At 44.8% G+C, this 15,000-nt stretch overlaps 1 protein-coding gene across 1 annotated transcript in view; it reads right to left on the bottom strand.

Annotated features, from left to right (window-relative positions):
- Nucleotides 1–13,675, bottom strand: part of pcdh7a (protocadherin 7a) — a 29,859-nt gene extending 16,184 nt beyond the window's left edge. Inside the window, exons 1-2 of the mRNA XM_066659944.1 lie at nucleotides 11,347–13,675; nucleotides 8,945–9,643 (exon numbers count right to left, since the gene is read on the bottom strand). Of these exons, the coding sequence (XP_066516041.1) occupies nucleotides 8,945–9,643; nucleotides 11,347–13,605 (2,958 nt within the window). The 5' untranslated portion in view covers nucleotides 13,606–13,675. The remainder of the gene's footprint in view (nucleotides 1–8,944; nucleotides 9,644–11,346) is intronic.
- Between the last annotated feature and the right edge of the window lie 1,325 nt (nucleotides 13,676–15,000).

Here is a 15,000-nt window from a genome sequence, read left to right as displayed (position 1 = left end):
GAAAACAGAGAGATTGTGAGTGTTGGGTTTTCCTACTTGGACTGTGAGATTTCAAAAAAGGCTTTTCTGTAGAGTTGGGGTTTGTTGAATAATGTAAATTTTTGTTTCTTTGTTTAAAAATGTAATGTAGAAGTCTCTCTCTCTCTCTCTCTCTCTCTCCCACTCTTCCTCCTTCTTCTCTTAATCTTCTGTCACTTTCTTTCCCTCTCCATTGTGTGAGACGAGCTGGAGTATGCTGTGTATTCGTGCGTGAAGCTAAGGGTGTGTGCGTGTGAGATATCAGTTGTCTATCTGACCTGTCGTCTGATCCTGAGTGTGTGTGTTAAGTTACACAGAGTCACCTGCAGTGCACACGCACCTGTATCACAGGTGGCTTCACCTTTACTCCACCGTAAACATATTGATTCCATGTTAATTCTCCTGGAACTCCACCTGAACTGTTTCTTTAACTTCACCAAATCTCCATCATAAATCCACATTAATTGGGTCTTAGCTCCACCTTAAAGATCCAGGTTATCTCCATCTTACATCCACATTATCTGCTTTAAAGAGCTTAACTGCACCTTAAACAGCACAATTCCTCCTTAACTCCAGCACAACTGTGCTTTAAGACCATCTTAACAGTGTATCTCCAGCCTAATATTAATTCTACCTTAACTCCACCACAATTCTGCTTTAAGAAAGAGAGAAAGAGTGGGAAAGAGAGAGAGAGAGAGAGAGAGAGAGAGAGAGAGAGAGAGAGAGAGAGAGAGAGACAGAGCACTGTGATGTGGGTCAACAAGATTTCCATTATAAGCTGTAGATGACCGGTCACACAAAGTAACACATACATACACACACACACACACACAGTGCACAATTCAATATTGAGAGTGCACTGAGCTCACATGCTCTCTCTCTCTGTCTAACACTATCTCACACACACACACACGCACACACACACACACACACACACACACACACAAACCTCCCCCATTCTTATGAATAACCTGAGCAATTTAGCCTCTTTATACATCCACTGCACCTCTCTCTCTCTCTCTCTCTCTCTCTCTCTCCTCTCTCTCTCACACACACACACACACACACACACACACACATATACAGTACACATGTCTGTATGAGGCTGTAGGGTGGCGTAACAGGTAGTGTCGAAGTCACAGCTCCAGGGTCCATGTGGTCCGGTTTCATTCCACGGTTCAAAAACACGTATAAGTGAATGTGTGAGTGGAAAGACTGTCTCCCTTTCCAGGCTGTGTTCCTGCCTTGCGCCCAGTGATTCCAGATAGGCTCTGGACCCACAGTGACCCTGAACTGGATGAGTGGTTACAGACAATGAATGAATGAATGAATGAATTAATATTTCTGTGTGTGTGTATAGGAGCCTGAGCCATAACACACCGTGTGTATTTGACCAGGACCCATGGGATATGACCCTCGGGATATAAGAACCTGGGAATATAGGACCCTGGGGACATAGGATCCTCAGGATACAGTAACATGAGTGTATAGGACCCTAAAATAATACAGGATTATAGGCCCATATGAATAGAGGGATTCTGGGGATATGGGATCCTGGATAAATTAGAAAACGGGAATTTAGGGTACTAGGAAAAGAGGGCCTCAAAAATATAGTACCCTAGGTTTATAGGATCCTAGGGCAAGGGGATACTGGGAAAATTGGAACTTGATTATGTAGGGTGTTGGGAATATTGATATATGGGAATATAAGGCCATGGAGTATTAGGGCCACAGGATCAGAAATATAGGACCCTAAGAATACAAGACACACAAAATCCTCAGGAATGGTGCAATGGGAACATGTGGAATTCAGGATAACTCCTGCATTTTTCCATATTGAAAAGAAAGTTTCCTGGAAAGAGCCATAGGAGCATAGTGTTGATCTCTTTAGTTTGTTCTGTCCTCTTCACCCTGTAACCGGACCGCCATTACACTGAAATTCTGGCTACTCTCCTGACATAGATACACACACACACACACACACACACACACACACACACACACACACACTCACACACACATATTCTCTGTTCTCTCTATCTCTTAATACAGAGGCACTCTGAAACCAGTCACACATTCAAACGACCTCACACGGCATATTTTTAAATTCACACACACACACACACACACACACACACACACACACACACACACACTTTCCTCATACATGCATATTCAAACACACAACTTATGGTAGGTCACGAAGCTCAGCAGCAAAGGAGTTAATTACAGAGTGATCAATAATTCATTAATCCGTCAGAACAGATCACACACTCTCCTACACACACACACGCAAAACCTTCGAGTAAGCATTTCCTCCTAAAAACAGAGCAAGAATGTCCTGACAGATCGCGGGTGCTTAAGCGGATTCCCTCTGTAATGGATTAACCCTCCTGCTGAGGTCAGGATCACTCTAGCGTACGTTGATTGATTAGGTCTAGTGAGAGGCACGTCTCCATAATGACACATCAGCACTTTCTTGTTGCATGGCTGATGTGTGGACCCTTATTCTTGTTAATGCTCTTCCTTGCTGCTAAATTTCAGAGGGAATCAAAAGGTTTGCTTTAAAAACCACTGTCCAATCAGGAGTGGTGTTCCCTGCTGTATCTAGGCATATTGACTCAGGCAAGAAATGTCATTGATTAAGCCTTCAGGAGCTGAAATGTAGACACATGAAATGGCAGAGAAAACAACCAATCATATTCAGGCTTACAATGTGTTGGACTACTCAGTGAAACCCATTAGCAATTACAATGGGTTAATATAGCCACCACTTAGCAACCATGTTTTAACCCTAAATGGGCTATTAACAACCACCTGGGATATATGAGCAAGGCAACATCAATGCAACAGTTTGAGTTACTACCTTTGGAAACTCAGAGCAATCTTTTCGGAAACACCATCTACTACCTGGCAACACCTTAACAACACCATAGCAACAACCTAACATCCACCTGGGATATCAGAGCAACAACTCACCAACCACTAAGATCACCAAAGCAAACATTTGAAAAACAAAGCAACAACATAGCAACCACCTAGCAACCACCTGGGAATGGTTTAAGGTGCACAATTTGTTTTTTTTTCAGTTGATTATTGACATTATCGACACAGTCCTAACTCCAGAAGCTCTGGTTAGATCTTTTGATCTTTAAACCTTTGATCTTTTTACACACAGCAACCAATTTTCTCAGATGTGTTTTCTTATTAGAATGTCGCCCTGGCAACTTTATGATGTCCTGCAGTGGTAGCAGTGCTAACACACACATACACACACACACACACACACACACACACACACACACACACACACACACACACACACACTGACGTGAGAGGGTATGGTTTTTGCCTGTGTGTGTGTGTGTGTGTGTGTGTGTGTGTGTGTTTGTGTTTCTCTCTAGGTATGTGTGTGTGTGTGTGTGTGTGTGTTTTTGTGTTTCTCTCTAGGTATGTGTGTGTGTGTGTGTGTGTGTGTGTGGTCCTTGTAGACTCCAGGATTCAGAGACTCAAACTCAGATCAGACTCTGACATCACCCATCAGAACACTCTGCACCTCCTGGACTAACACACCTCCTTTTACCGCAAACCCACCCTCTTTTTCTCTCTCTATCTCTCTCTCGCTTTATCTCTCCCTCTCTTTTCACTCTCTTTTTCTCTCTCTCTTCCCTCCTCAAACAGAGCAGGTAGAAACAGATCTCTCCCATATATTCACCCCTGGCTTCATCAGGAGAAAGAGAGAGAGAGAGAAAGAACGAGTGAGAGAGATAGAAAGAGAGTGAAAGAGAGAGAGCGGGGGATGTGGGGAGAGAGAATAGAGGAAGGGAAAAAAAAGAAGACAGGCAGAGAGTAGTGATGAATCGAGCTGCAGAGCTGCAGTTCGGAGGAAAAATAGGTTAGCACTGGCCTTCTGCTCCTCAGCCTACTTCCTTCGCTCCGAAAAAAACAACGACAGAACAGAAATGAAAGGGAAAAAAAAAAACAGAACAGTGATTTTACAGCAGTGACCAGTCACCGAGACCTGAATCCATGTAATATTTAGCTAAAAACCTACAACTTATAGCTTTGGCAGGCTTTTTAACAATATTTTAGCACTTAAAACATATTAACTACAAACATAGCCACTTTGGCTCCACCGACAAATCTTGCCAATCAAGTCGCAAATAATTACTGTTACTGTTAGAGCTTGCCAAGGATATAAAGAATATAAAGAATATAAAAACCTGAGAAAAAAGTTAAAAAGAATTGAATTAAAACCTACAAAAACTCTCGTTTCTGCTAGCTTCCCTATAGTATTTACAGTAGTAAGTAAGTGCTAAGATAATCCTGATGGACATTAGCATATTTTGGCTGTTTTAGAGCAAACACAGACATCAATAACTCAGGAACATCAAACGTTAAACAAAAGTTGATAAGAAAGCATAAGATACAGCTTACATCTGCTGTCACACCTAAGGGATTTGCAATAATATGCAAGTGCTAAGCTAATTCTAGTGGACATTAGCATTATATTTTGGGTTAAAACAAAGACATCTGAAGTTCATGAACATTAAAAGTTTAGGAGAAATTAAGGAGAAATGTACAAAAACATGAATTTCTGCAATAATAATAAAAATATAGTTTACAATATTATGGTAATGCTAAGCTAATACTTGTCATTATGAATATAATTTAATCAAACACAGGCATTTGAAACCTGTAACATTTCTTGTATTACTTTTATGAATAAAAATATTATACATTTTAATTGATTTCTAAATAAGTAACTAATATAGTATAGTTTAGTTATTGAATTAACATAATTAGCATATTGATAAAACAGACAAATTAAAACAGTCTTACATGTAAACACAGAGTGGCTAAATTGGTCTATTCTAGTGTTCACCTTTAGGTTAGTACTTCAAATGGTGTCCAATTTCTTTGCTTGCAAAAGGTCACAGTGAATGTTAATGGGATCCAAAGGGTTAACAAAGGGTCCCAGATGCCCGAGAGCTGCTCCATCTTTCACCACAATTAGAAATGACCCAAGAGTGTAAAAAGGGTTGCATTGCCCAGAACTTCATCTCAGCAGCAAGTCTATGAGCTATAAATATCTGAGAGGAAAATGGAAATGATAACGCGGCTAAAACTTAGCAGCTGAATCCAGCAGTTTTTAGCTCTGGCACCATAAGGATCTGGACAGAGACCACTTCAGACCAGACCCTCACAACTGGCCCCTGTCCATTATGCTATTAGCCCAGTGCCAGCTAGAATCAGGATCAGAGAAACACGGAGGATACACCTACAGCTTTAGCAACATGACTAATTCACTTACATCACTTAGCTTTTTACTGGGTTTTTTATTAACACATACACATAGACACACACACACTCGGGCCAGGTGTTGTAGCCAAGAAATAAAGAAACATTAGTGAGTTTAAGCTAATTCCTTTGTTGTTTTTGTAAAGGATTCAAATCAGAATGCTCTAAGACTTGTCCTCATCTAACTTATGGACCTAAGACAGGTCAATGACACATCCAGACCAAGTCTAAATATGACCAGAAGAGCTGGATTAAAGGGCCCCAAGACCAAGGCAAGTCTGAGTCTGAGTCAATATTTACTCCTAACAGGGACTGAAACTAAGTCAGGACCAAATCTAGACCAGAAGACTGAAAGAAAACCAGATCAAAGTGAAGAGCTGGATTAAAGAAGATCAAGAGGGAGACCATTACTCAGACAAAGTTCAGTTAATTCTGAGACAGAGATGAGACATTGTCAAGACAAAAGTGTTAATGCGACAGTGACCAGTTCAAGACTGAATCTAAATGAAAACAACATGAAGACCAAATTTAAGTAGCGCCAAAGTCCAGTCTAAAGAAAGCCAAAGGCAGACTCTAAAGACTAGGTCTTAAGACCAAGAAAACCAAGGTAGTCTAAAGACGAAGCCTAAAGAAAGCCAAGTTAGAATCTAAAGATCAAGTCTAAACCAAGTCTAAAACAAGCCTAAAATATTGAAATCAAGTCAAGACAGAGCCTAAAAACAGTTAATAATGCATGTAGACTGATTTTAAAGAGGTCCTAGACCATTTCCAGGTCAGGACCTCAACATAGAGGCTAAAGAAGTTAAGTCTAATAGGGGACTAAATGGGATCTAGGTCTCATCAAGACTATGGATAAATGGGCCTTAGCCCAAATCAAAACCAGATCAAACTGACCGTGCATCCAAGTCAATACTGAATTAAGACCAGAAGTACTGAGACTAAGTCAAAGCTCAGTCTAATAGAACAACTTGAGACCAAGTCAAGGTCCATTAGTGCAATTACAGAGTCTACTAAACAATCTAAGTTCCAAGATGAAGACTAAAAAGAGTCGAGACCAAGGCCAGGTTTAACTAGATCAAGTTGAGTAAAGTCTGAAAGGGGTCATGCAGTCAAGGACAAGTTTGAAGGTGACAGTGATGAGATCAAGATTGAATCTAAAGACAAGAAAATGCAGCTGTCTGAGGGAAAAGGGAGGAATGAGTAGGTAGCTAAATAAATAAATAAACAGGTAAATAAATAAAAAATAAATAAACTATCAAGGGACACAGCCTAAAAATGACAGCAGAGTTAAATTTACACCCGCCTCAGTGTCCAGCTAAACCACACATCGTTATCTTCATGGGGACAAGGGTTTGATGTGGGGTGTGGGTATGGGAGTTTTTAAGATGACAAACAGCAGGTAGCAAGAAATGGTGGACACAAAACACATGCAATTATGGGAAATAGACTGCAGTAGACAGCCTAATTGATCCAAAAACATAGCCATATTTTTAGGAGTGTCTGAAAACATGGTGGACAATTTTCAGTGCACTCAAACAATCCCACAATGCACCACAACAAGTATTGTACTAACTATGGCTGTTTCTCAGTACGAAGTACATCAAGGTTGAACTGCTGTACTTGGTAGTACAAACTTGACGAGTACAAACTCCCGTGGACGCTGTGGTTGTTATGTAATTGGAACACTGGTGTACTTGATGAGTCAACGTCTCCATGGCGTAAAAACATTAATAGCACTGAGGTTGGTGCGAAATGCATTCTGGGATATCTGACTCTCTCAAGTCTACAGAAGTCAATAACAAGTCCGGGTATTTGAACTGTACTTTTGGACTTTTAAATGGAACAGTACTTGAGCTGAGTCTGATGATGTTTCCCAAGAACACGAGAACACAAGTACAGACAAGAACCCGTATTGAGAAATGGCTTATGTGCACCAGTGGATAGCAGATTACCCATAATCCATTGCATCACTTGTTAAAAACCTGCGTGAAGACATGTCCAACATTTTTCACTACCTGCTGAACTCAATTCCTTATAATAGTGCACTTCACTGTGAGTAATGTAGGGAATAAGGAACATGGAGACATTTCGGACACAGCAATGGTTTACTTTTAACTCTGCTTTGTCTACCCCTGATCTTCAGAAGGACTGTCTCAACTAGGGACAGTGTGGACCAGGACAAACACACACACACACACAAACACAGAGAGACTAAACATAATCAGAATTTCAACACAATCAGATAATCACCACTGCTCGGAGGAGAACGCTGTTTAAATTGCAAACTTGTAGTAAGAATTTAAGGTGGAACATCTTAGTAACAATAATTTAATGGGGAACCTGTTTGTAGGAAAATTTATGGTGGAACTTGTTATTAATAGTAAGATTGTGTGGTAGCCGTACGTATAATTTAAGGTGGAACCTGTTAATAGTGAAAGCATAAAGTGGTACCTGTTAATATGAAAAATTTTAGGTGGAACCTGTTCATGGTAATAGTTTAATGTGGTACTCGTTTGTACTTATTTTGGCAGCTGTGTTGGAGCAGTAATCATTTTTGTACATTTTAAACATGTTACCAGTGCTTGCTGTTTAAGGTGGTAGCTGTTGTTAGTAATACTATAATGTGGTACTTGTTTGTACTTGTAGTTGTAGAGGTTCAAGCAGTGTTCAAAGAATTTAAGGTGGTATCTTAATTTACGAAGATTTTTAATGTGTATGTTTTTGTATATATTTTGCAGTGTGTGTTGTATATTTTTTTACTGGTGGTACCTGCAGTGGTAGTGTTTTAAAGTGATACATGTCAGTATTAATATGAGGAGGTACCTGTGTGTTGCAACAATTTAATATGGTACCTCTTAGTGGTAGTGTGTTAAAATCATGTGTCAGTATTGGTATTTGTTGTGGCAGCTCTACAGGACAGTGATAACAGTGGACCTGTTTAAGGTTTTATCTGTTAGTGTTAGTGTTTTAATGTGGTATGTGTCAGTAGTATTGAGGTAGTACCTGAAATAATGTTTGATGATACGTGTTTGTACTTGTTCTGGCAGCTGTATTTGGGGTAGTGATAGTAGTGGGCTTGTTTTAAGGTGGTACCTGTTAATGGTTGTGTTTTAAGGTGGTAAGTGCCAGTACTGATATGAGGCAGTACTGGTCTTTGTTAATGATTTAGGGTGATACCATTTTGTATTTGTTGTGGCTGCAGTATTTGGAGAGGTGATAGTAGTGGACTTGTTTTAAGATGGTACCTGTTATTGGTAGTGTTTTAAGGTGGCACGTGTCAGTATTGATATAAGGTGTGATATCTGTCTTTTGTACTGAATTAAGGTGGTACCTGTTTGTACTTGTTGTGGCAGCTGTATTTAGAGCAGTAGTCTGAGATGGAGCTTATGGTGTCTGTGTTGAAATTATTTTATGTGGTATATTTCATTACTGGTGGTAGGGGTGGTATCTCTCAGCCATAATTAAGGTGGTACTTGTTTGTACTTCTTGTGGCAGCTGTACGTAAAATAGTGAAAGAAGTGGACTTGTTTTCATGTGGTACCTGCTAATGGTAGTGTGTTAAGTTGGTATATGTCAGTATTGATATGAGGTGGAACCTGTCTGTTGTACTGAATTCAGCTGGTACCTGTTTGTACTTGTTGTGGCAGCTGTATTCAGAGCAGTGGTCTGAGCTGAGGCTCATGGCGTCTGCGTTGCCTCCAGTGAAGGTGTTGGTGGGTGGAAGCTCTTGGACAGCCTGGTGCTTCTTGCCCTCTGCGGGGGGAGAGTTGGGCTGTAGGTGGACGGCCGGCAGAGGTGAGCTGGACTGGTAGTGCCGGGCAAGGTCAGGGCTGGACTGGTGTCTCCTGGTGCCTAGCCGGGGGCTGGATGGGTCTCCGTTGGCTGCGGAACAATAGCGGGCCGCAAGGCGTTCACTGGCGCTGGTGACATCGTCCTCTTCCTCGTCCTCATCCAGTGTGGCCCTCCGGCAGCCATTCACCGTGACAATGCCACTGTAGAGTGAGCGCTCAGCCTTGGTGCCAGTGCTGCCTCCTCGCTTGTCCCTCCGGGGCTTCCGTCCTCGCTCGGACGTGGGTTTGAGGGCTGCAGGGGCCTGGGGGCTGAAGAAGTCCTCCTCTGGCTCCTTCTTTCCCGCCTCGTAGCCATTCTTGGCCTGAGAGCCACACTGCCGTGCCGTCACCACCAGCAAGATCACCAGGATCACTGCCGCTGCGCCCGCCAAGACCCCCACCGCCACACTGAGGCGTTGTTTCCCTAAAGCTCTCTCTGAGTCTGGGTCACCCGCAATGTCCAGAGACAGGGGGGCAGAGAGACTACGGGCCACCTGCAGGAGACAGAGAGGGAGTGAGAGGAAAGGGAGAGAGATATGATGTGATTGAGATAAGCAATACAAAACAGTAGGGAGACAAGTTTGAAAAAGAAATGCAATGAAAAGTGAAAATGTAAAGATGGGGGAAGGGGAGAAAGAAGGGGAGATGGGGGAGTGTAAGAGGGATGACAGGAGGTGTGAGAAAAAAAAGCAATAAAAAAGAGTGAATAGACGAATTAGGAATATGGAAAAAATGTGGAAAATTGGAAAAATATGAAAAAGAGAAAGGGCCGGGGGAGAGATGGTAGGAAAGAGGAAGTGGTAAAAAAATGGGAAGAGAGAGAGGATTGCAAGTGGGATGATAAATGATAGATGTGTTGTGTGAGTATTGTACCTGGCTGTGTGTGTGTGTGTTATGAAGTGTTTTGAGTGTGTTTAGGTATTTGTTTCATGCAGGGTGTACTGTAAATGACTGTGTGTATATTATACAGAACTACTCTAGGTGTGTGTGTGTTTGTGTGTGTGTAATAGGAGCTGTGTGTGTATAGGTAATGAGTCAATGTTAAACACTGTAACACATCTCTGATATTTCCTGCTGCTGTTCAGTAGTGTCCGGACACAGCCCACAATGCACCTCTGTTTTGGGGTATGTGTCTGCACTCATTTTAAATTCTGCACCACTCCATCCCTCGTTCCATCCCTTGCTCCTACTGTCCTCCGCCGGAGTAAACACACACTGTGCTGCATTCAATACAGTGGGACACTTGTGTAGTGTTTAATGAAGGAGGCAATAAAGTCAATGGGACACAATGGACCTGTGTGTGTGTGTGTTTGTGCCTTCTGTTGTGTCTACTGTGTGTCTAGTGTGTGCCCTTGTGCATCCATTGTGTCTCTATTGTGTCTCTATATGTCCCATAGTTTTTGGACACCCTTATAATGAATGAATACACGCTTATAAGTGAACACTCACCCAGTGCTGGTGTGTGGAACAACTGCATTCTCTGGAGTGATGGGAGAGTGTGAGAGCCAGAACTAACCCTGACTGTGTAATTTTTTTTTCCTGTTATATCCCAGTCATGGGTCTATTGTCTCTGTGTCTTTGTGTTGTCCACTGTGTTTAGCTCTTGTTTTAATTGTGTCTCCCCCAGGAGGTGCATTTTCTGGGACACTTCAGTCTGAGGATCGCTGGACATGCCATGCACCCTGTTTCGGAAGTTTGGGGACACTGTGTGCTGTCTTCTCATCATTGGTCCATCTCAAATATAAGAGAATGACAGTTGTCGCCTCAGATCAATGTCCTACTTGTGTTAGAGCTGGAATGCACTAGTATGTAAAATTATGATAATTTATGCATAGTTGCATGCTAAACTTTCAGTGTGTCTTCTGTGTGTGTGCGTGTGTGTGTGTGTGTACTGTGTACCCGGTTTGTCTATCACTAATGTGTCTGGGATCCAATGCTGAGTCTTCCAAGAGTCATCAAAAAAAAAAAACAAAAAAAAAAAAAACAAGAAATGTGTCCCCAACCACCTAAAGGAGAAGACCAATGTGACCACTATATCTCTAGCCAAGTGTCCACACCAAGCAGTACACTGGGACAAGGACTGGAGCTGAGTAAGATCCCTGTGATTAGTTTTATTCTAAATAAAGTAAGTGTTATTGTGTCCCCAAACTATTGGCAGGTAAACTAAAGCATGATGGGCTAGTTGGCTGTGTGTTACCTGAGCATCCACTAGGGTGGCATTGGTGAGACTCTCGTTGATAAAGACGTGGACGAGGGCCGTGGTACAGAGCGAGGGAACTCCGCTGTCGTTCACCCTGACGACCAGGCGGTGGAGCCCCCGGTGCCTACGCTCCAGTGGCTCTGCCAATGTGATCACGCCACTGCTCGGCCCAATCTCGAACAGACGGAAGGGGTTCCCTCCGACCAACGAGAACCGCAGGTCAGCATTGGAGCCTGCGTCTCCGTCCGACGCCATCACGGTTCGAACCACCGTGCGTGCACCACTGGCTGGAGGTAATAGTGTGTACGACTCGTTAGCAGGAGCTGTGACTGATGGAGCATTGTCATTTTCGTCCGTGACAAACAGGGACACCGTGGCTGTCGCAGATCTGGGAGGTTCTCCTCCATCCACGGCTCTAACCCGGAACGTGTAGGTGCTACGACTCTCACGGTCGAAAGAAGAAGCAGAAAAAATGGTGCCAGTGTTGTTCTCAATAGAGAACATCTCCTGTTTCCGTCCTCCTTCCTCCTCGTCCTCGTCTTCCTCCACAAACAGACTCAGTTCCGCATTTTCACCTTCGTCTGCATCTGTAACCGTCACCATTCCTACAGGGCTGTTTGCCAGAAGGTTCTCCTTGACGTAGAAAGTAAAGACTTCTTGGACAAATTTGGGCGCATTGTCGTTCCTGTCCGTAATTTGGACAACAACAGTTGCAGACCCTTGTAAAGAAGGCGACCCTTTGTCCCTAGCGATCACCCGGAATTCGTACCGTTCCCGTTGCTCCCGATCTAAGGCACCAGTTGCACGGATATCCCCATTATCAGCATCAATGTAAAATGCTCCATTTACTGATGCATCCAGAGAGTATGCGATCTCTGAGTTTTTGCCACTATCAGCATCCGCTGCGACCACAGTCACCACTCGTTCTCCCGGTGCGTTGTTCTCTGCAAAGTGAACTTCCACTAAGTTCTGTGCAAAGGAAGGAGCATGGTCATTTATGTCCACCACCTTAACCATCAGGGTACTGTTACTGGACAAGCTTGGGCTTCCCGAATCAACGGCTACAATTGTGACGCTGTAATCCTTAACTGCTTCATAGTCCAAGAGCGCTGAGGTGTGCAGGAAGAACTTCTTCTTATTTCGCTCAAAGGCGTCATCCGTGGGTGGAGGAGGCGGAGCGAGTGCATTTTCCCCAGCAGGTTTCAGTGTAAATGGGACATCACCCACAACCGTGCAGGTCACAGCACCGTTCTCCCCTTGATCACGATCTGATACTTGCACCAGAGCAACAGGAGTGTCCACGAGGACATTCTCTGGAACCATAGCTGCACCATCCCGTACAAGGATGCGTCCGATTTTGCGGATTTCAACAACAGGCACGTTGTCATTCTCGTCTCTGACATTCAGGATGACAGTGGCACGGTCAGTTCGAGGTGGCTGCCCGCGGTCCCTGGCAGTTACGGTAAAACGTAGTTGTGAAACTTCCTCGCGGTCAATTCGGTGCAGGACACTCAGCCAGCCAGAAGCTTCGTCAAGTCTCAGGAGGCGTCTCACAGATTCTGTGGCAGCACCAAAGACATATTCCACCTGTCCATTCACTCCAATGTCACGGTCAGAAGCTCGTACCTGGAGCACTGGAGTCCCAGGTGGGGTGTTTTCTGCCATTTCAGCTTCGTACACGGCTCTCTCAAACCGTGGGCTGTTATCGTTTACGTCTGTGATTGCAACTCGAAGCAAAGCCTGCGAAGATCGAGGTGGATTTCCGCCATCTCGAACCCGGAGCATGAGTTCGTAGGAGTCTCGCGCTTCTCTGTCAAGTGGGCCTTTGACAATCAACTGAGGCTGCTTCTGTCCATCAGGTGTGTCTGCGACCTGCAGCTCAAACACATTGCTCCGCCCTGCAGGAACTGTCCCTGCCTCTTGGCTCCGCCTCCTGTCCGGTGTTCCATTGTTGCTTCCGGTTGGCACGCTAGCGCTAGCAGGCCGCCGCTGGTCCCGACTGTCTTGAACAAGTTCGTAACGATCAATGCCATTGCGGCCGAAGTCCCGGTCGGTTGCTGTGGGTAGAAGGTACAGTGTTCCTATGGGACGGTTCTCTTCCACGGACAAGGTGAGCACTGGAGATGGGAAGGTAGGTGTGTTGTCGTTGACGTCGGTGACCACAATGCGCCCTTCGAACAAGTCCACCCAGCTTTGGAGTGGCCCGATAACGGACACCTCGAAGTCCAGAAAGCACTCGTTCTCATCGAAGATCATCTGGCACTGGGGCAACTTTTCCCGGTCAATCCTCCGGCTGCTGGTGGTCAGCTCCTCCTCGTCACATTGTCAATCTGATCCAGTCTCAGTGAGGTCCGACGCCTAGTGCCGGAGGTGACAAGCCGGTAGGCATCCCGATGCCGAATCGTCGGACGTCCGCTGGACCTTCCTCCGCGATCCCTGTAGCGGAGCGCTGAGTGTGCTGGGGTGAGCTGAGTCAGCAGCTGGAGGACCAGCACGAGGTAGCAGCGCAGCAATGCCTCAACTCTCTCGCTGCCCAAGGTGTCTGATCGTCTCTCTTCAGTCTTCTCTCACTCTTTCTTCTCTCTTTCTTTCCTCTCAAGCTTCTGCCTGGCCAGATCCCTGCTCCCAAGACAATCCAGGTCAGTCAAGTCTTCCCAAAAATCCCTCTAGTTCCTTCAGTCCGTTAGTTCCGTTAGTTCTCCAGTCACGTTCATGCGCAGTCCAAGCGGAATATCCTTGAACGGAAAAGCCCATCTCACTTCCATCCAGAGAAGGTCCCGCCAGAGTCCACTTCCAGATGGATTTCAGCACATGCCCACCGTACCGAAACACCACAGAGGGACGCCTGGATTGATAGATGTCCGTCCACACGTGTCCCTTCCCAGCAGAGGAGTTGCAGCCCCCGCTCACTTTCTCCGCTTCATTGAGATGCTGCGGTCCCTCACTGTTAAACTGCCAATGCAGCAGAACACAAAAGGGAGAGAGATCCGTCCGTGACTTCAGACGTCTCTCTCTCGCTCCCTCCTCTTCTCTCTCTCCCTCCTCTCCTCGGTCTCTCACTCTACTCCTCTGACTCAAGCACTCCCCTCTCTCTCGCTTCTCTCTCTCTCCTCTTCTCTGCTCTCTCCTTCTCTCTCTCTCTTCTCTATCCCTCTCTCTCTCTCTGCTCTCACTCTCTGCCCTTCTCTCATCGCTCTATCCCCTCCTCCTTCAGCGTCGCTCTTCTCTTCTCTCTTCCCTCTCCCTCTCTCTCTCTCTCTTCAAAGTCTCTGCGCAGGATCCCGTCCGCTTCTCTTCTCCTCTCTCTCTCTCTCTCTCTCTCTCCCTCCTTCTCTCTTTCTGTGCTGCAGTCTGTAGTTGAAGCGAAGGCGAGCCGTGCCGTTGCTTTTTCTTTCGTCAAGAAGAGTGATTCCTGCGGAAGGGGAGCTGAGTGTGCGTGTGTGTGCTGAGTGTGTGCTGAGTATGTGTGTATGTGCTATGTGTGTATGTGTGTGTGTGTGTGCACTGAGTGTGTGTGTGGAGTGTGTAAAAGTCCCGCATTCTCCTCCTCCTCCCCTCACCTGCACGTTCTAGCACTTCTCTCCAATGATGCTGCAGTCTCTCTCTCTCTCTCTCTCTCTCTCTCTCTTGCTCTCTTTCTCTCTCTCTCTC

Source organism: Hoplias malabaricus, chromosome 2 (genome assembly GCF_029633855.1).
Source record: "Hoplias malabaricus isolate fHopMal1 chromosome 2, fHopMal1.hap1, whole genome shotgun sequence".
Lineage (NCBI taxonomy): Eukaryota > Metazoa > Chordata > Actinopteri > Characiformes > Erythrinidae > Hoplias > Hoplias malabaricus.
Note: the sequence above shows the minus strand (reverse complement) of the source record. Positions and strands in the feature narration are given on the sequence as shown.